At 44.2% G+C, this 22,058-nt stretch overlaps 1 protein-coding gene and 1 long non-coding RNA gene across 3 annotated transcripts in view; one reads left to right on the top strand and one right to left on the bottom strand.

Annotated features, from left to right (window-relative positions):
- Positions 1–16,604, bottom strand: part of FAM3B (FAM3 metabolism regulating signaling molecule B) — a 66,531-nt gene extending 49,927 nt beyond the window's left edge. The window contains exon 1 of one of the 2 annotated variants that reach the window (XM_073668465.1): positions 16,411–16,604. Coding sequence is in view for 1 of the 2 variants with exons in the window: in XM_073668466.1 (XP_073524567.1) it covers positions 16,411–16,438 (28 nt within the window). In the remaining variant the exon portion in view is untranslated. The remainder of the gene's footprint in view (positions 1–16,410) is intronic. The other variant, XM_073668466.1, reaches the window with a different exon arrangement.
- Positions 16,605–16,876: 272 nt separating this feature from the next.
- LOC141253081 (uncharacterized) lies at positions 16,877–21,053 on the top strand. Its single transcript, XR_012314221.1, has 3 exons — positions 16,877–17,107; positions 18,389–18,534; positions 19,660–21,053. It is a non-coding gene; the product is annotated as an uncharacterized lncRNA (long non-coding RNA).
- The last annotated feature ends 1,005 nt before the right edge of the window (positions 21,054–22,058 follow it).

The raw sequence follows: 22,058 nt of genomic DNA, 5'->3' as shown, positions 1-22,058 counted from the left end.
CCTTTTAATATCTAATATTCCTACTGGTCTAGGATGGTTATCCATTAACATCTAATGTTCCTGGTGGTTTACAGTGATATCTATTATACATAGTGGTCTAAAATGGTTATGTGTTAACATTTTATATTCCTGGTGGTCTAGGGGGATATATTATACCTGGTGGTCTAGGATGGTTTTTGGTTAATATTTAATATGCCTGGTTGGCTAAGGCAATATATATTATGCCTGGTGGTCTAGGGTGTTCATGGTTAATATCCAATATTCCTGGTGGACTAGGGTAATATCTAACATAGCTGATGGCCTAAGATGCTTATGGGTCTACAGTCAACATTCCTATTGGTCAATAGTGATATATATTATATATAGTGGTCTAGGATAAGTATGAGTTTACGTCTAATATTCCTGGTGGTCTACAGTGATATCTATTATACATGGTGGGTGAACATGGTTATGTGTTAATGTGGCACCCCAGGGGTCTGGTTTCCACAGTAACGGCAATGTTATGTCTGAGAGCAGGTGGGAGGTCTCTTGGTCAGGAATCCTATGCATGCCACACCTCCTGCCCAGTCCTGGGAGGGGAAGAACTTCCCCTGTATAAACCTGGGGCTGAGGCAGGGTTAGGGAGTTCAGAGGGAGAGTTCAGCCAGGAGGGCTGACAGGGAGCTGTGGCTCCGGCTGGGCCCAGCTCCTGGGCCATGCCAGAAGTAGAGAAGAGAAGCAGCATAGGAAGAAACAACAGGAGCTCTGTGGGAGCAGTGTTACAAAGAGTCAGGGGCTGGCAGCTGCAGAGCTCGCCCTGACTGAGAAGATTTCTTACCGGACCCGGAGTCCGAGGCTGTGGGGACTAACTCCTACCCAGCAGCAGAATCCGTCAGGCAGGGGATTTCAGGTCCTCTGGCCAAGAAACCCGAAGGCACGGTCACACGCATGGGACCAGCACCGCCGTCGTGGAGCGGAAGCTACTAGAAGGCCCCGAGTCACCGGCCATACGGGTGAGCACCACACGGTACACTCAGGGACGTGGGCTACTTATACTCGCTTCTAGCAAGGTAGCCAGAAGAGTATCGTTAGTTTGGGAGGCCTACAACTCCGCCTGGCCAGGGGAGATCCCATCTGCTCAAGGACTGACCAGGCCCCAACCGCTAGCCAGTACTCCGGGAGGGTCTATCTTTGTCACCAGTAAAGACCCTGAACTACACCGCATCGTCTCTGAGTGGTTCCTGCTACCCCCATCATCCACGTCGGCTGCCCTGAGGCCATACCCCTCCCGTTGGGGGTTATACCATCCACGCTGCACCATCCTTCCACCGGCCTCAGCGGTCTGCCCTGCAGCGGCAGCTCCATAGCTGCATTCAACGGGTGGCGTAGTCGTCCATCATCTACCGCTGATACAGCGCCACTTAGTCTGACTCCCTGGGCACGGACCGGATCACCGCCACGAGACTACAACCCTCAAGAGATCCTGCTCCGGGTAAGCTCCCGCGTGCGCAACGCAGCGCGACACAGGCCCAGGGGCGCGTCAACTTTTGGCGTAGTCGGCAGGATTTCGTGCCCGCAACCACCGGGTACTGCGTGCCTGAAAAAGACTGTTCAAACTTACCAGTGGTGAAGATTCCCGCCATCCGGCGCCATCTTCTACCTTCTTCCCGCCATCCGTGAAGTTTTCCCGCCATCCGGCGCCATCTTCTGCCTTCTTCCCGCCATCCGTGGAGTTTTCCCGCCGTTGGACGCCATCTTGAAGACGCCGCGCGGGAAGAAGAGGGGCGTGGACTCCGAAAGCGCGCGAGAAACTGAAGCCCCGCCTCACGTCCGGACGTTGCGTAAGGTCCTGGAAGGAGCCCAGCAGACGCCGACGTCACAGGAGCGCGACGGAAGGTCCTCAACCCTGACGATCCACTGCGGAGCCGCGGCCTACGGAAGAGGATCATCGCAAGGTAGGCCACGGTCCACTAGGGGGGAGAAGGATGTCGGATACGGAGGAGAGCTTCACCGCTTCAACCCCCACCAGCGCCACCGCTGTTGCGGTCATGCCTTTCACCATGCCCTATATCCCGGGGGCAGCCTGGCTACCCCAGTACTCAGGGGAGTCACATACCCTGCATGACTTTAGAGAAAAGCTGGATAGCCTCTTCCAGGTGTACCCCCTCACAGAGGAGCAAAAAGTGAGCATCCTGGTGGCCCAATTAACCGGGGCAGCCCAAAGGGAGGTAAAGTCCTGGCCACCTGGGAGGAGGACTGTCGCAGAGATACTAACCCAGCTAATCGAGGAGGAGCTGCAGTACTACCAATACGAGGAAAGCCAAGAGGACCCGGACGGGTCTGAGGACTACCCTCAGGAGGGAGCACAAAGAGGACATAGCTACTGAAGGGAAGTAGCGTGAATAAAGAGCTGTAAATAGTTACCCGTAAGGGTACAAGGACTGCTGCTAATTAAAATATGGTCCCCGTTGGGATTAGTGAATTGTTCCCCATGTGCCCCTATCTTAAACCAGGCTGAGGACTGTGAGCAGCCATTCCTTATCCCCACTGGCCGAGGACTGAGAGCGGCCATATCCTGTAAATAATTATGTGTTTCTAGTAATTTATGGGAGTCTTTGGTGGATTTGCCGGGAATCCTTTGTACATAGTTGGAGCGTAACCCAGGACGGACTAAAGACTGTTAAGGACTCGGGGCAGGACAGACCCCTACCTGGTTACGTCTCCCTGTTTTGGTGAAATGGACACCTTGCTTTTCTTCAAAAACTGCACCCGGTTGCGGACACGCCGTAACCATCTTTATGTGTTTTTCTTATTGTATTATTATTGTTTATACCTTGTTATGTTTTTCTAAAAATATGTTTAGTCCCGGAGTACTAAATTTCACTAGGGGGGAATGTGGCACCCCAGGGTTCTGGTTTCCACAGTAACGGCAATGTTATGTCTGAGAGCAGGTGGGAGGTCTCTTGGTCAGGAATCCTATGCATGCCACACCTCCTGCCCAGTCCTGGGAGGGGAAGAACTTCCCCTGTATAAACCTGGGGCTGAGGCAGGGTTAGAGAGTGGAGAGGGAGAGTTCAGCCAGGAGGGCTGACAGGGAGCTGTGGCTCCGGCTGGGCCCAGCTCCTGGGCCATGCCAGAAGTAGAGAAGAGAAGCAGCATAGGAAGAAACAACAGGAGCTCTGTGGGAGCAGTGTTACAAAGAGTCAGGGGCTGGCAGCTGCAGAGCTCGCCCTGACTGAGAAGATTTCTTACCGGACCCGGAGTCCGAGGCTGTGGGGACTAACTCCTACCCAGCAGCAGAATCCGTCAGGCAGGGGATTTCAGGTCCTCTGGCCAAGAAACCCGAAGGCACGGTCACACGCATGGGACCAGCACCGCCGTCGTGGAGCGGAAGCTACTAGAAGGCCCCGAGTCACCGGCCATACGGGTGAGCACCACACGGTACACTCAGGGACGTGGGCTACTTATACTCGCTTCTAGCAAGGTAGCCAGAAGAGTATCGTTAGTTTGGGAGGCCTACAACTCCGCCTGGCCAGGGGAGATCCCATCTGCTCAAGGACTGACCAGGCCCCAACCGCTAGCCAGTACTCCGGGAGGGTCTATCTTTGTCACCAGTAAAGACCCTGAACTACACCGCATCGTCTCTGAGTGGTTCCTGCTACCCCCATCATCCACGTCGGCTGCCCTGAGGCCATACCCCTCCCGTTGGGGGTTATACCATCCACGCTGCACCATCCTTCCACCGGCCTCAGCGGTCTGCCCTGCAGCGGCAGCTCCATAGCTGCATTCAACGGGTGGCGTAGTCGTCCATCATCTACCGCTGATACAGCGCCACTTAGTCTGACTCCCTGGGCACGGACCGGATCACCGCCACGAGACTACAACCCTCAAGAGATCCGGCTCCGGGTAAGCTCCCGCGTGCGCAACGCAGCGCGACACAGGCCCAGGGGCGCGTCATTAACATTTTATATTCCTGCTGGTCTGGGGGGATATATTATACCTGGTGGTCTAGGATTTTTATGATTACCATTTAATATTCATGATGGTGTAGTGCAATATTCAGCACGGTACAAAAATTTAAGACAGAGGTAGAAAAAAAAGCTGCAATGTAAGAATTATTTTAAAAATAAAAGTGTTAATAGTTTATTTTTATCAATTAACAGAACGAATAGCTAATGAACAAAAGAGAAATCTAAATCAAATCAATAATTGGTGACCGCCCACCCTTTGCTTTCAAAACAGCATCAAAGCATCAATTCTTCTAGGTTTACATTCAAGAATTCAGGAATTATGTGGGATTATAGTCAGGTAACCAATTCTATCAAACGGGAGAGAAGTATCATCACTTTCATGTTTAGATTGAAACACAGTCATTAACTAAAACAGAAACAGCTGTGTAAGAGACTTAAAACTGGGTAACAGCCACAAAGGTGAGGTTGTGGAAGACAGTTTCATGTCAAAGGTCATACACCATGGCAAGACTGAGGACAGCAACTAAGCACAAGGTAGTTATACAGCATCAGCGAGGTCTCTCCCAGACAAAGGTTTTAAAGTAGATTGGGGTTTCCAAATGTGCTGTTCAAGATCTTTTAAAGAAGCACTGAGAAATGGGCAATGTTATGTACCACAGATGCAGTGGTCGACAAAATAAAGATAGTGCAGAAGATGAAAGACACATTATGCTTACTTCTGTTCAAAATCAGATGATGTCCAGCAGTGCCATCAGCACAGAACTGACCTAAACCAGCTACACTCATCAGAGAATTCTGATCAGAAGTGGTCTCCAAGGAAGAATTGCAGCCAAACAGCCCATACCTTCCACATGGAAAAAAGGCCAATCAACTCAACTATGTAGGAAGACATAGGAACCGGGGTGCAGACGAATGGCAGCAGGTTCTCTGTACTGAGGAGTCATAATGTGAATTATTTTCCTTTAACAGAAGCAGTTTGTTCCCCAGAGGCTGGAGAGCACCACAATAATGGACGGTCTGCAGAAACAGTGAAGCATGGTGGAGGGTCCTGCAAGTTCGGGGCTGTATTTATGCAAATGGAGTTGGGGATTTGGTCAGGGGTCAGGACTAATGGTGTCCTCAATGCTGAGAAATTCAGGCAGATACTTATCCATCATTTAATACCATCAGGAGGCGTTTGATTGGCTGCAAATTTATTCTGCATCAGAACAACGACCCCAAACCTCCAGCCAATGTCATTAAGAACGAGGAATCCTGGAAGTAATGATACGGCCCACACAGAGCCCTAATCTCACACCATCCAGTCTGGGATCACATGAAGAGACAGAAGAATTTGCACAAGCCTCATCCACAGAAGATCTGGGGTCAGTTCTCCAAGATGTTTGGAACAACCTCCTGCCGAGTTCCTCCTAAAACTTTGCACAAATGAGAAGAAGTGATGAAGGCAGAGGAATGGTCACCAAATATTGGGATTTCGATTTCTTACTTTATATTATACCTGTTGGTCTAGGATGGTTATGGCTTAGCATTTAATATTCCTGGTGGTCTAGGGTGATGGCTGTTATTTCTGGTGGTCTAGAAAGAGTACAAGTTAACATAGTATGTCTGGTTGTCTTGAGTGATATCTATTACACACAGTGGATTACGATGGTTGGTTAGAATTTATTATCCAATACTCCTGGTGGTCTAGAGTGATATTTATTATACATAGTTGTCTAAGATGGCTATGGATTAATATCTAGTGTTACTGGTGGTCTACGGGGGTTTCATGGCTTACGCCTAATAATATATCACAATAATATAATTACGGTATATTATTAGATGGTTTATTGTGAAGGAGAAGATAATGTCTTTTTTGTCAGACAAGTACCTAGACAATGATATGATCCCTATGTGTCCTACAGGAGGAAACCCCAGTGATCGCTGTTTCCAGGGGAACCTGAAAATTGATCAATTTCCCTGCAGCGCCACCAAAGTAGAAAGGAAGTATTACAATGCCCAAAGGGCTGTCTGCGCAGATGAGACATGCTGGATCCTCCAGAATAAGAGACGCCCTTTTCTACCTGCTCTCTTTTCCCGTTAGTAGAAAATATTTTAGAGAAATGAGAAGAACATACAGTATTGGCATTTCTCCAATAGACATATTAAGGCTTTAAATCTTTAGTACAGAGTATTCAGTGTACGTATGAATGTGTGTAAGTATGTGAGCCTATGTATCTCTGGGTGTTTCTATGGATGTTTCAGCATTTCTATCAATTGGTGTGTATGTGTGCATATGTGTATATATCTATGAATATGTATGTATGAGTGTATGAACGTAGAACTAAATAAATATATGGCTGTAATTATATGATCTATGTGTATTCATTAAAATGCAAAACACAGCAGCACCATAAATAAAGAGGTTGGGTGCAAACAAATCCTCATAGGTTGTAGGCAAATATGTGCCAATGGTGAACACAATCCAGAAAATAGAGGCAGCACGAAGGTCGATCCACTCGTGCAACCGAAGCCTTTGTGAGGCAGAAATGTCGCACAGGTGGATTAGACTTCACTGGTTTTCAACTTGTTCCTTTGGATTGCTGCCTCTATATTTTGGATTATTGTGTATCTATGTGTATGTATGTATGTGTGTTTGTATACAGTATACTGGTAGTTTGTAAGTCTTGTAAGTGTGTACGAATGTATATTTATGTTTATCTATGTGTGAGTGTGTATATGTGTGTGTGTGCTCTGTGTATGTATGCATAAGTGTATATATGTGTATATGTATATGTGTGTTCATGCATGTGTGTATATGTAGGTGTATGTGTGCATGTGTACGTATGTGTATGTACACCATGTGTGTGTATATGTGTGCATGCATGTGTGTATATGTAGATTTATGTATGTATGTATGTGCTTATGCATGTGTGTACATGTAGGTGTATGTATGTGCATGTGTGTATATGTGTGTGTATGCATGTGTGTACATGTAGGTGTGTGTACTGTAATGCAGCGCCTTGCTGCATTGCTAAAATGTCCAGGGGGTGTGTTCTGGCTGACCATGTACCTCCCCTCAGGTGACTGATCACATGACTGTGACATCATCACAGGTCTTGTGTGCACAGACTGATATATAAACCCTGGTAGTTTTGAAACAGGTGTGAAAGGCGTGAGGCCTGATCCCTGTGTGTGGGACACCATTAGCCTGGAGAGGCCTGGAGAGGCCTGATGAAGCAAGAAGCTACAGTGCTGGCAAGAAAAATCTTTACAAATTCAACAAAACCACAAAATCTTAACGTTCAAGTGTTTTATTGTGGATATTTCGTTACAATTAGTATTTTAATTAATTAGTATTGATATTTACATTTTACTAAGCCAGCTTTGCTATTATATAGTTTTTGATTATCTCCTTCATTGTGTGCACTTTTAAGAAGTGAAATCATGATGCGGATTTTACATGTAAAGTTTTTTTTTTACTGCACAAATGTAAAGATTTTTTTTGCCGGCACTGTAGATCCCTGTGTTTGGGACGCAGTAGCCCTGCAAGGCACGTGGCTTGGAGACCACGGTTGGGAAGCCTTAAAGCCACAGCTGTGGCAGAACAGAGCTGAGAGAAGCAGCTAAGACCCGGCAAAGGTAAAAATGGTTCTTCATATGGACATTGATGTTGCACCTTGCTGAAGTCTGTATCTAAAGCCAAGCAGGCATAGCTGCCACTGAAAAGGCTCTAGGACATTACATGTGTAACATTCCTGCGAGTCACTGAGATGGACTATGTTATAAGCAGTTTATGACGTGTAATAAACTGCTGGACTTTAGTTTACTGGAAAACGTGGCTTGTGTGCTTTAATTGACCCGGTGAAGCGAGTGCCCCTCAACATGATCAATACCGCTACCTTACAGTACGCATGTGTGTATGCATGTTTGTATGTGCATGTGTGTATATGTGTATGCATGTGTGTACATGTAGGTGTGTACGTATGTGTGTATGCATGTGTGTTCATCTAGGTGTGTGTATGTGCATGTGTGTATATGTGTGTGTATGCATGTGTGTACATGTAGCTGTGTGTACGTATGTATAATATGCGTGCGTGTGTGTATGTATGTGTGTGTGTGTATATATGTGTATATGAAAAGCAAATAAAAATGCCAGAATTGCCATTTTTTTTTTATACACAATTCCTCCCCCAAAAAGTCAATTAAAAACGCTCAAAACATTGTATGAACCCCTAAATGGTACCAATAAAAACTACAGCTCGACGTGCAAAAAAATGCGAGCACTCGCACAGTTCCATTGACAGAAAAGTAAAAATGTCAACTCAGAAAATGGTAACAAATAAATAAATATATATATTTTAAAGATCAAAAAAGTTTTAATCCACTAAAACATAAAAAAATGATGGAAATTTCGTATCATCTTAACCATACCTAGAGAATCATATTACCAGCTGATTCTAATGAACCACGTAAAAATGAAACCCACTATTTCGCCTCACTTGTAATTTTTGCTCCCATTTACCAGTATACTATACAGCAAAGTGAATGATGTCATTCAAAACTGCACCTCGTTCCACAAAAATCAAGCTCTTATATGGCTATGTCAGGGGAATGATAAAACGGTTATTATTTTTTGGAAGAAGAGGACGAACAAGGAAAAGTGCAATAACTAAATTTGGCTGCGTCTTTTAGGGGTTTAATAAAGCTGAGGGTTTGCAACATTTACATCTAAAGAATCTTCTGTGAGATAAACATCTTATCAGCAAACATCTCAGAACATGGACCCTTTACAATCACTGTGTAAGGACAGGAATGTCAGTGAGCTCCAATACTACTACCTGCAGTCTCCACTAGAGGGACCTCACTGCATACAGTGCCTTCAAAAAGTATTCCTAACTTGTGAACTTTTTTTGACGTTACACCCACAACCTACATACAGGGTTTTCAAATTATTTTACAAATATAAATCTGAAAATTGTATGTGCATTTGTATTCAGCCCCTGAGTCAGTACTTTGTAGGACCACCTTTCCCTGCAGTAACTGCTGCAGTCTTTTGGGGTCTGTCTCTACCAGCTTTGCACACCTAGAGGTGACATTTTTGCTCTTTCTTCTTTGCACACTCGCTCTCGCTCAGTGAAATTGGAGGGAGACGTCTGTGAGCAGCAATTTTCACGTCTTGTCATAGATTCTGTTATGTTCTGCTACCCGAGCTAAGGAAAGAGAGGAGATCTGTCCCTACGATAGAACTCAGCTTAATCCCTACGATGTAACAGGGGACCTGATCCTGCGATCAGACCTGCTAAAGTCCTAAGCTAGTCTGTACGGAGACCTATAGATGTGGGGAAGGAATCCCTACAAGTACTAAGGACTGGGAGGAATATGGGACACCTCCTAACAGAAATAGTAGCAGACAGACGAACAAACAAAATATATAGAACATAGAGGTCAGTAGACCAAGCAAACTAACAGAGCAAGACACAGAGCACAGGCTAGCTAGAAAGTAGATATACAATGAAGTCCAGCAAAGCCAGAAGGGCGGAGCAGGCTTAAATAGGCCAACAAAGTCATGTGACCAGCAAGGAAAAAAAACCTAAGAGCAAGGTTCTAACAGTACCCCCCCTTCTAAGAGGATCCTCCGGATCCCCTAGGACCAGGCTTATCAGGAAATCTCCTGTGAAACGCTCTGATAAGTCTGGACGCGGAAACATCATCCGACCTCACCCAAGAGTTATCCTCGGGTCCGAAACCTTTCCAGGCCACAAGATACTGCAAACTACCTCTATACAGTCTAGAGTTAAGGATGCGAGAAATTTCATATTCCCCGTCCTCCACCACCGGAGGAACAGAGGCAGAGGCGTCACAATCCGATACAACAGCTTTTTTCAACAGAGAGACATGAAATACCGGATTAATTCTCCAGGAGGTAGGAACCTCCAACCTAACAGCAGATTGGTTGACAACCTGAAGCACCTTAAAGGGCCCTACAAACTTGGGACCCAATTTCTTAGAAGGAATCCTCAACCGCAGATTCCTAGAGGACAACCAAACCATGTCACCAACAGCGAACAAAACCTCCTGTCGTTTCCTATCAAAGTAGTCCTTAGATTTTCTGTTGGCCTCCTGAAGATTACCACGCACATCCGTCCAAACTCTCTCCAAATCACCGGAAAAATTCTCCTCCTCAGGCACGGCAGATCCCAACTTGGAGAACGACCCAAACGACGGATGTCTCCCAGAACAACAAAAAAAAGGCGAACAACCAGCAGAAGAAGATGTATGATTGTTCAGAGCAAATTCAGCAAGTGGCAGAAACTCAGACCACCCCTCTTGATTGTCTGCCACAAAACAACGCAAGAACTGCTCAACATCCTGGTTTTTCCTTTCTGTCTGGCCATTAGATTCAGGATGATATCCGGACGAGAACGATAAATGAATTCCCAACCTGTCACAAAAGGCACGCCAAAAACGAGCCACGAACTGAGGACCCCTATCAGAAACAATGTCAGTAGGAACGCCATGAAGTCTGACAATTTCCTTGACAAAGGCCTTAGCGAGAGTTTTAGCGCAGGGCAGTTTGACAAAGGGAACCAAGTGACACATCTAGCTAAAACGGTCCACGACCACCCAGATGACAGTAAAACCCTCAGAGGGGGGAAGGTCAGTTATAAAGTCCATAGCCAAATGTGTCCAAGGAGCACTGGGAACCTCCAAAGGACAAAGCAACCCCGCAGCAGGAGTATGTGAGGACTTAGATCTAGCACATATAGTACATTGACGCACCCACTTAATGACTTCCTTCTGCCATCCAGGCCACCAAAAACTGCGACCCACCAGTCTCTTGGTCTCAGAGATTCCGGGATGACCTGCCAACCGAGATTCGTGACACTCAACAAACAAATCTCTCCTAAAGGTCCCAGGCACAAACAACCTCCCATGAGGAGTGTTAGAAGGGGCATTCTCCTGTGCTTTAAGAATCTCATCTTCCAAAACGGAGTCCAAAGCAGCTATCACAACACCTTCTTGTAAAATGTTCTCCTCTTTCTCAGCACCGACTATGGGAGAAAAACTGCGAGACAAGGCATCCGCCTTAACATTCTTAGTACCAGGGATGTAAGTAACGGAGAAATTAAACCGCGAGAAAAACAGTGCCCACCTAGCCTGACGGGCATTCAGGCGCTTGGCAGCATCAAGATATATCAGATTTTTATGATCCGTAAGAACCTGAACGGGAAATTCCGCACCTTCCAAGAAGTGGCGCCAGTGTTCAAATGCGAGTTTAATAGCCAATAATTCCCGATTACCAATATCGTAATTCAGTTCAGTCTCCGAAAAATTTTTTGAAAAAAAGGCACAGGGATGTAATCCATCCCCGTTATCCTGAGACAATACTGCGCCAACCCCCACAGAGGAAGCATCAACCTCAACCAAAAACGGCCTAGTAACATCAGGCTGCATAAGGATGGGAGCAGAGGTGAACCTCTCCTTGAGATACACAAAAGCTTCAATGGCCTCAGAAGACCACTGAACCGCATCAGCACCTTTCCTGGTGAGATCAGTCAGAGGTTTGACAATACTAGAAAAAATTTTTATGAATTTTCTGTAGTAATTGGCGAAACCCAAAAACCTCTGTATCGATTTCAAACCAATAGGCCTAGGCCATTCCTGCACAGCCTGAACCTTAACCGGATCCATCTCAAAACCTTTGCTGGAGATAATGTAGCCCAAAAAACTAATTCTCTGTACAGCGAACTCACATTTTTCCAGCTTAGCAAAAAGCGAATTGTCCATTAATAACTGTAATACCTCACGCACGCTCCGCCAATGAGACTCCAGATCCGGCGAATAAATCAAAATGTCATCCAAATACACAACCACATTTTTGCCGATCAAAGGTCTAAGGATGTCATTAATCAGATTCTGAAAAAATGCAGGAGCATTAGTAAGACCAAAAGGCATAACCAGATTCTCAAAATGACCCACAGGAGTGTTAAAAGCAGTCTTCCATTCGTCACCCTCCTTCATGCGCAACAGATTGTATGCCCCCTTAAGGTCAATTTTAGAGAACCACTTGGCCCCCATTAACTGGTTAAACAGATCAGGAATCAATGGCAGTGGGTAAGGATTGCGTACAGTAATTTTGTTAATCTCACGAAAATCCAGACAAGGACGTAAACCGCCGTCCTTTTTTTTTACAAAAAAAAATCCAACCGCCACAGGAGACTTAGAGGGCCTAATGTGACCGGCGGCCAAACTTGTCTGTATGTATTCCTCCAAAGCCTTCCTCTCAGGAATAGTAAGGTTAAATAAACGACTTTTAGGAAGAGTCGCTCCAGGGACAAATTCAATAGAACAATCATAGTCTCTATGGGGAGGCAAAACCTGCGATTCCTTCTCAGAAAAAACTCTCCAAAAATCCTGAATAGGAACAGGCAATTCTCCCCTATCCAAAGCTGTAATACGCCCGTTACAACACTTGTCATAACATTTATGGCTCCAGGATTTAATTTCACTGGTAGACCAATCCAGTACAGGATTGTGAAATTTTAACCAGGGCAATCCCAATATTACTGGAGAAGCCAAGTTATTCAAAACTACCAAATCCAATTTCTCATGGTGAACACCATTAATAGTGAGAGGAAATTCACAGACCTTGAGAGTAATATTCTTCAAAGGGGAACCATCCACAGAAACCACAGCAATGGGGGATGATAAAGGTTCAGGTTTTAAATTGAGTCTTTCCACGAATCCCCCATCAATTACATTCAGAGTAGACCCGCAATCAACAAACACCCGAAATTCCATTAATTTTTTCTGAGCAATCGTGGAAGCAGCTAAAAATATACCCTTGGAATTTAAACAGGCAATACGGGCGTGACTGACCATTTTTTTTTCTTTCTTCATACGAAGCTCACAACCTTTAATCAAATGACCAGATTTTCCGCAATAGAAACACAAGCCTTCAGAAAATCGACGGTCTTTTTCTTGAGAGCGAGGTGTCACCGATCCAATCTCCATCGGTTCACCACTGTTAGTACACACATTCTCATAACCAGAAACTGACATAGCAGAGGATTTGCTCTCATTAACCCTTGCACGCAGTCTTCTATCCACCCGTATAGCTAATTGCATAGCCTGTTGCAAATCTTCAGGTGTAGGATAAGCAATTAGCAGGTCTTTAACCCTTTCACTGAGCCCAGCAAGAAATAGACTTTTCAGAGCAGAATCGTTCCACCCTGTTTGAGTAGACCAACGACGGAAATGAGTACAATATTTTTCCACATTACCTGATCCCTGTTTTAAACGTCTCAACTCAGTCTCAGCTGATGCGACACGGTCAGGATCATCATACAATAGTCCCAAAGCAGAAAAAAAACTATCCACTGATCTGAAGCATGTATCACTAGGTTGCAAAGAAAAGGCCCACTCCTGAGGCTCTTTGCGCAAAAGTGACATTATGAACCCTACGCGCTGGGATTCATCCCCAGAGGACTTAGGTCTCAAACGAAAATACAATAAGCAAGCATTTTTAAAAGAAAAAAATTCTCGGTGTTCACCAAAAAATAAATCCGGCAAACATACCTTAGGCTCCAAGAAATGTGCTCCAGGACAGTTACTCACGTGCTGACGGAGCTCGGCCACCTCCAGAGAGAGTCCCTGCAGGCGATGAACCAAATCCTGAACCGACACCATGATGGAACAGAAAAATCTTTCCTTAGCGAATTTGCTGGCTGGACTTACTGTTATGTTCTGCTACCCGAGCTAAGGAAAGAGAGGAGATCTGTCCCTACGATAGAACTCAGCTTAATCCCTACGATGTAACAGGGGACCTGATCCTGCGATCAGACCTGCTAAAGTCCTAAGCTAGTCTGTACGGAGACCTATAGATGTGGGGAAGGAATCCCTACAAGTACTAAGGACTGGGAGGAATATGGGACACCTCCTAACAGAAATAGTAGCAGACAGACGAACAAACAAAATATATAGAACATAGAGGTCAGTAGACCAAGCAAACTAACAGAGCAAGACACAGAGCACAGGCTAGCTAGAAAGTAGATATACAATGAAGTCCAGCAAAGCCAGAAGGGCGGAGCAGGCTTAAATAGGCCTACAAGGTCATGTGACCAGCAAGGAAAAAAAACCTAAGAGCAAGGTTCTAACAGATTCTCAATGGGATTTGGGTCTGGACTTTGACTGGGCCGTTCGCACACATGAATATGCTGTGATCTAAACACTCCATTGTAGCTCTGGCAGGATGTTTAGGGTCGTTGTCCTGCTGGAAGGTGAACCTATGCCTCAATCTCAAGTCTTCTGCAGCCTCTAACAGGGTTTCCTCCAGGATTGCCCTGCATTTAGCTCCATCCATCTTCTTATCAACTGTGACCAGCTTCCCTGCCGCTGCTGAAGAAAAGCCTCCCCACAGTATGATGCTGCCACCACCATGTGTGACTGTGGGGATGGTGTTTTCAGGGTGATGTGCAGTGTTGGTTTTCTGCCACACATAGTGTTCTGCATTTAGCCCAAAAAAGTTCTACTTTGGTCTTATGTGACCACAGCATCTTATTCCACATGCTGACTGTGACCCCTACATGGCTTTTGGCAAACTGCAAACGGGACCTCTTATGACTTGCCACTCTTCCATAAAGACCAGATTTGTGGAGTATACGACTAATAGTTGCCCTGAGCACAGATTCTCCCACCTGAGCTGTGAATCTCTGCAGCTTCTCCATAGTGCCCACGGGCCTCTTGGCTGCTTCTCTAATTAGTGCTCTCCTTGTTTGGGATGTCAGTTTAGGTAGACGGCCATGTCTTGGTAGGTTTGCAGTTGTTCCATACTCCTTACATTTTTGGATGCTCCATGAGATGTTCAGAGCTTGGGTTATTTTTTTATAACCCAACACCCAGCTTTACTCTTCTCCACAAATTTATCCCTGCCCTGTCTAGTGGGCTCTTTGGTTTTCATTATGCTGTTTGATCCCTAATGTTCTCAAACCTCTGAGGCCTTCCCAGAACAGCTGTAGTTATACTGAGAATAAATAACACACAGGTGGACTCAATGCACTAATTATGAGACTTCTGGAGGCTATTGGTCACTCAGGATTTTATTTAGGGGGATCAGACAACAGGGGGCTGAATATAAATGCACATTGCTTCGGCTTTTCGTCCATCCTGATAATTTTCAGGAAGATTAGCACCTGCTGTTGGAATTAATGAGCCCGTCTGGCCCTATTTTTTATTTTTGTTTCCAAACTGGCACAGATCAAAAATTACAAATTACAAAAAGAGCCTTGCCAACCGGAACGTGTCAGGACAGTTTTCTTCTTTTTCAAATTTTTCTTCCGCCGTGCTCTATACATCAATGACCGTACCCCCACGTCGTGTCACTAAAATGTAGTCAGAATCAGGGATACAACAGCAGCAGACTCAAAGAATCCACCCAAAGTTGTTTTACCCCTATGCTTTACACTACAGTTCTGCTTGGCCAACAAGCAAGCACTTCAGGAAGAAACTGGATGGTCACATATTTGGGCACAATCCAAGAGTCCATCAGTGGAGGAGGTCACACACTTTCTTCTGCCTCATAATACGCAGAAACTACTATTCCTGGGTGCAGAAGAGCCGCAAAAATACACGGATCACACATGATACATGTATAGTATATACAGATCACACATGATACATGTATAGTATATACAGATCACACATGATACATGTATAGTATATACAGATCACACATGATACATGTATAGTAAATACAGATCACACATGATACATGTATAGTATATACAGATCACACATGATACATGTATAGTATAAACAGATCACACATGATACATGTATAGTATATACAGATCACACATGATACATGTATAGTATATACAGTGCACAGATCACACATGATACACGTATAGTATATACAGTACACAGATCACACATGATACATGTATAGTATATACAGTGCCCAGATCACACATGATACATGTATAGTATATACAGATCACACATGATACATGTATAGTATATACAGATCACACATGATACACGTATAGTATATACAGTGCCCAGATCACACATGATACATGTATAGTATATACAGTGCCCAGATCACACATGATACACGTATAGTATATACAGTGCCCAGATCACACATGATACATGTATAGTATATACAGTGCCCAGATCACACATGATACACGTATAGTATATACAGTGCCCAGATCACACATGACACATGTATAGTACATACAGATCACACATGATACATGTATTGTATATACAGTGCACAGATCACACATGATACATGTATAGTATATACAGATCACACATGATACATGTATAGTATATACAGATCACACATGATACATGTATTGTATATACAGTACACAGATCACACATGATACAGTATATACAATCCTTACGTCACTGTGCAGTCAGCAGGATTGTAGCAGACAGGAGGATTATGTATGAGGGTCTCACTTACTTGTGGACAGGTACCTGTAGTTCACCATGGTTGTGGCCGCAGCACAGGTGTGCAGTCAGTGAGTGCAGAGCTCCCTGCTGAGCATGCTCAGTACAGGCAGGACTCCAATCCACACCCTGGAGTGACAGGTCTGATCGCTTTTACGGGAAGTGTCACCTCTCCCTGCATGGGACTGTCTGACCTGTTGGGGCAGGGAAGGAGGTGATCATACAGCCAGTATACAGCTGTATACATAATGTCCTCTGAGAGACTAATCCAACCCTGATGTAGCAGAGCTGAATGTGTCACTACCTCTATGGGGCCACCTGTTTGTGCACACTCCACTCTGCTACATCTGTGTATGTGCACACAGCCAGCTCACACCCTGATATAGCAGAGAAAGAGATGTGTGTACATTGTGTCTGAAATATTAATTGTTTACACAGTAGAAACTGACACAATGTATCACTGTCCATTCACCAGTAGAGAGCGGAACTCCACACCCCAGGGCAGAGCTGCTCCCCTCTATGTGGGCTTTATACAGGGCCGGATGAGCTCTTTATAGGGCTGGTGTAATATGGAGGAGACGTTCATCTTATCAGACTTCAGAGTTCACTCGGTAACTTATTTAACACCCAAGACTTCCTCATTCTTCACCGGGTCATGGACATTCTATGGAGAAAGGAAAGCGGCCGCAGGTTTTCATCATCGACTTCAGGTTTCTTTTTCAGTCCTGTTGCCCCCAATGTATAACATCCGACACCCGCCCCCCCCCAGTGTATAACATCCAGCCCCACCGCCCCAGTGTATAACATCCGGGTCCCCCCGGTGTAAACATCCGACCCCACCGCCCCCGGTGTATAACATCCGGCCCCACCACCCCCGGTGTATAACATCCGGCCCCATTGCCCCCATGCCATCCCCCTTTACTAAGATATGACAGAATGGCTGGTGGTGCAGAGCTCACTCCTACCAGCACGGTCCTGTAATAGGAGCCACCGAGGTAGAGGCGAATCTAGGGGGGTGGCAGGCAGGGCATCCGACCCCCCCGGTGTATAACATCCAACCCTCATTGTATAACACAGCAACACAACAGCCAGCAGGGGGACGCAGTTAGGCCGTCTATTACGGAGGGCCAAAGTGTGCCCCCCTGCGGAAGATGGAGTGGGGGAGATCTAGTGTAACGGGGCTAGGGGATATTTACTGCTTGGGGGGTGGCGTATTTACTGTGTGGTGGTTATTTACTGTGTGTGGGGGAGATTTACTGTAATGGGGGGATAATTTAAGGGCAAAAGTTTGGGGTGCAAAGAAGGGAGAGGTGCAGACACAATATGGGGAGTGGGAGAAATTTGCAGACACAATATCAGGAGCAAGGGTTTAAGATGGGAGGCATGTATGGGGGTATGGGTTCAGACACAGTATGGTGAGTGGGGGGATGGGTGCTGACAGTATGAGTAGCGAGGGGAAAATGTATGCGGACATAGTATGGGGAGTGAGGATGATGGGATGGGTGCAGACACACTATGGGGTGTTGGAGGGATGTGTGAGGAGGCAGTATGGAAAGTGAGAGGGTAAATGTATGAGGAGGGAGGGGAAAATGTGTGAGAAGACTATTGAGGGGAATAGTTTGAGGAGACTGGGGAGAGAAAAGTGTGAGTGGGCACAGAGTAGAGACTGAGTAGTGTAAGGGGCTGTGTGGGGGAACAGTGTCAGGGCACAGCAAGGAGGGGATAATATACCAAGGAGGGGGGAGTGTGATGAGGGGGCACAGTATAGAGATTGGACCCTATAGGGGGGACCCAGTGTGAGAGGACAGTGTGAAAAGGGAGCCCAGTATGGAAAGGAGCAGGCAGTGTGGAGGGCATGTACCATAAGACTGACAGTGTGGGGCTCAGATTTTGTGCAGGGAATATAGTGAGGGGCAATTATTTATTCAGGGGCTCAGAGTAGGGCAGATATTTTTATTCAGGAGCATTATAATGACACAGCTATCTTTAAGGGCATCGTGTGGGGATGTGCAGCAGAAGACCGGAGAAGATGGGAATCTGCAGAGATGAGCTGTGGATGAGAAAAGTCATCATGGCGTCTGGACAAGATGAAAAAGAAAAGAAAGAGAACGACTCCAGAGACAACGTCATCTATTAGGTACCTGGATGTAATTTTTTTTTGTGATACTGACTAATTCTCATATTTTTATATATGTTAAGAGCATTACCGGGTGTAAAAAAATACTTATTACCGTATAATTTTCTATCAAGGACTTCTTATCAGATGCGATCGATCAAAATGTATCGATTTATTCTTGAATTGACCATTAAAAAGAATGATTGCAGAAGTTACATAAAATAGTTAAAGTGATTGTCCATTTGTCCATAATTAGCTTAATAGTTGAGATTCACCCATCTTTTCCTGGGATCCTGGATGGTAGATTGCGTCTGTCTGTGACCAGCACGTGTATCAGGACGACACCATGTATCCGGGTAAAGGACGTGTCTCCTTGAAGCCTACATCAACAGCTGTTTCACACACAGATCCTCGTTCAGTGTCCTGTGAAATGGCAAGAGCGCCCCCCTGTCTCTAACATGGGGCTTTATAGCCGGTCATACCAGCTGTTCTTCTATTTATGGTACTAACTAAACATACACAAATAGCGCATGTCATCTAAAAACCCTAGCACGATGGCTGATGCAATCTTATGCAATGTATGGTACAGAATTCAGAAGTCAGAATAAAATGAATATCCGTAATTAATATTTAACAATTCCCCCTTTTGAGGATGACAGACCAACTGAAATCCTCAAAGTAGATAGGGTCATCAGTAGGATAACAGGATCATTTTCCTTTTTCTTCTTCCTTGGCAATATCATTTAATGTCCATAATAATAATAGTAATAATAATATCAATATCAGATTATTGTTATATGTATTCAATAGCATAATGATGTGGATTCATGTTATGGTAAGCCGTGACTAATATTCATTTAACATGTATAATTATACTTCCCTAAATCTAAATCGAAGCAATCACTGGTCCAATCATCATCATCTGATGTCATCGGGTCTTCGTCTCGTCTTCTTCTTGGTTCTTTTAAAACACAGTCTTTAGATGAAAACTCCTTTGAAATAAATTATAGCGTGTAGATATTGTACACTCCATAATTGTATTCATTATTGTTCAGTCCTTAAACTGTGCTCTTTATTAGAAAGATCATGTGTGTCAATTGATAAGAAAAAGTCCATGGATGAAATGTAGCTTTAATATCTGTGCAGTGTCACCTGGACTTACGTTGGATTGTCTTTGGATAATTCTGGAATCCTCCGTGTCATCCGCACTGGTCTCGTGTCACTTTTGGAACAGATGTGACGTCTTTGGTCAGCAAAGCAATGGTTAACTTGACACTTCCCTGCTTTATATAGCACCATAACCAATGCTCAGTCCTTAATGTACAGGACACATATGTCAGGCTGGCCGAATCCTGACACTCCTTTATTATTCACCAGCTTTCAGGTGATAAGAAACCACTGGAACGTGCTGAAACGTAAACACAACACAGTTCATTTAGGATCATCGTCCTCTGCAGTCGTGGTCATCAGTGGTGTGAATTGTATTTGACACAGTCTAGTATAACACTCAGCATTCACAACATCTTTACCTTCTGAGATTTCCGGATATCGGTTGCTTTTTCTTGTAACTTTTGAGAATCTCTGATTTATAAATATGAAAAGTCTTTATTAAGATAGAATTCATAATTGTGATGTCTTGATTGAAGTCTTCTGTTCCCTAATCTGATACCAAATCTGGCAATTTTCCTAACCTATAATATCACAGCGTAACATAGCAATCAATAATATCCATCTAATTATTATCAAAATATTAAAATAAATTATGTTTGGAATAATAAACAATAATAGATAGTAATTCATTATTAATCAAGTTCTTCTTGTGATATGACATAAAAAATATTCTAGGTGGAATTACCTTTTCCAACCCATAGGTGTCAGTGTGTTTTGAAACAACCCGTGTTTATATCTTTATTAAACCAATAATACCAAAAAATGTATACTCATGAACCAAAATGAATAAATATATGAATGAATGAATGAATGCAAGAATGACTTGTTGTGTTTACTCCGAAAATTGAAACATTTTTCTTCTTATATTGGAACCATATCATTATATTTAATGAAGCAATATTCTTGTACTAGACATTACTTTATTAAATATTAATGTGTTTTCTCAATTGAGATATTGAACTGAAATCAAATTAAAAAAATGAGAATTAAAAATGAAAAATGGAAAAATAAGAAGAATAAAATTTAAAAATGAAAAATAAAATTAAGACTAAAAATAAGAATAAAAAATAAAAATAAGGCCTTTATATGTTAATGACAAATGCAGAGTAATTTTATTCTCCATAAAAATACCCTTATATTTCCATTATCTGGATGATTTCATATTTGTCATAACCTTGTATTACCAAAAATTATTAAATTATGCAACTTTGCACATAATACCCTTCTTAACCCCTTTAAAGCACATGACGTACTAATACGCGTCTGTGCCCTGGGCTTTAAGAGCCTGACCCGTATTAGTACATCATGGCGATCGCGCGCGCACACCAGCACATTAACCCCCGCAATGTGAAGTCGATCGCAGCATTGCGGAGGCAAGGGGAGGTGATCGCCGATACTCACCTCCTCTTCCGGCTTCCAGCGCTGTCTGCCGCGGCTTCCCGGGTGTTGCCATGACGACCCGATGTCGTCATGACAACATCCGTGTCACCAGACAGCAGGAAGATTGTTTGGACATGCGCAGTGCATCTCCAAACTATCTTCTCCCTGTCCAGCGCTGACAGCCTGCATGGCACAGGGATGGTGCTGCATTCCTGTGCCATGCAGGCGATCAGAATAAAAAAAAGTGAAGGTCCCATAGTGGGACAAAGTAAAAAAGTAAAAAAACTGTCTGAAAGTGAAAAAAGAAAAAAAAATTGTAAAAATATTTTTTAAAAAATAAAAAAAATAATCCACTAAAAATAAAAATATAATGGAGCTCAAATTGTTAGCGGACACCATGTTGCGTTTGGAGAGCCCCTGATGTGCCTAAACAGTGGAGCTCCCCCACAAGTGACCCCATTTTGGAAACTAGACCCCCCAAGGCACCTATCTAGATGCATAGTGAGCACTTGGAACCCTCAGGTGCTTCAAAAATTGATTTGTAAAAATGAAAAAGTGGAAAAAAAAATACTTTTTCATTTTTACAAATCAATTATCGAAGCACCTAGGGGTTCCAAGTTCTCACTATGCATCTAGATAGGTGCCTTGGGGGGTCTAGTTTCCAAAATGGGGTCACTTGTGGGGGGTTTCCACTGTTTAGGCACATCAGGGGCTCCCCAAACGCAACATGGCGTCCCCTAATTATTCAAGCAAATTTTACAATCAAAAAGTCAAATGGCGCTCCTTCCCTTCCGAGCCCTGCCGTGCGCCCAAACAGTGGTTTTTCCCCACATATGGGGTATCTGCGTGCCCAGAGGAAATTGAACAACTAATTTTGGTGTCCATTTTTTCCTGTTACCCCTGCGAAAATAAAAAATATTGGGTCTAAAGTAACATTTTTGTGAAAAAAGTTAAATGTTCATTTTTTTCTTCCACATTCCAAAAATTCCTGTGAA

Source organism: Phyllobates terribilis, unplaced genomic scaffold (genome assembly GCF_046119375.1).
Source record: "Phyllobates terribilis strain yellow unplaced genomic scaffold, ASM4611937v1 Scaffold_2__4_contigs__length_985480577, whole genome shotgun sequence".
Lineage (NCBI taxonomy): Eukaryota > Metazoa > Chordata > Amphibia > Anura > Dendrobatidae > Phyllobates > Phyllobates terribilis.
This window is presented reverse-complemented; position numbering and strand designations above follow the sequence as displayed.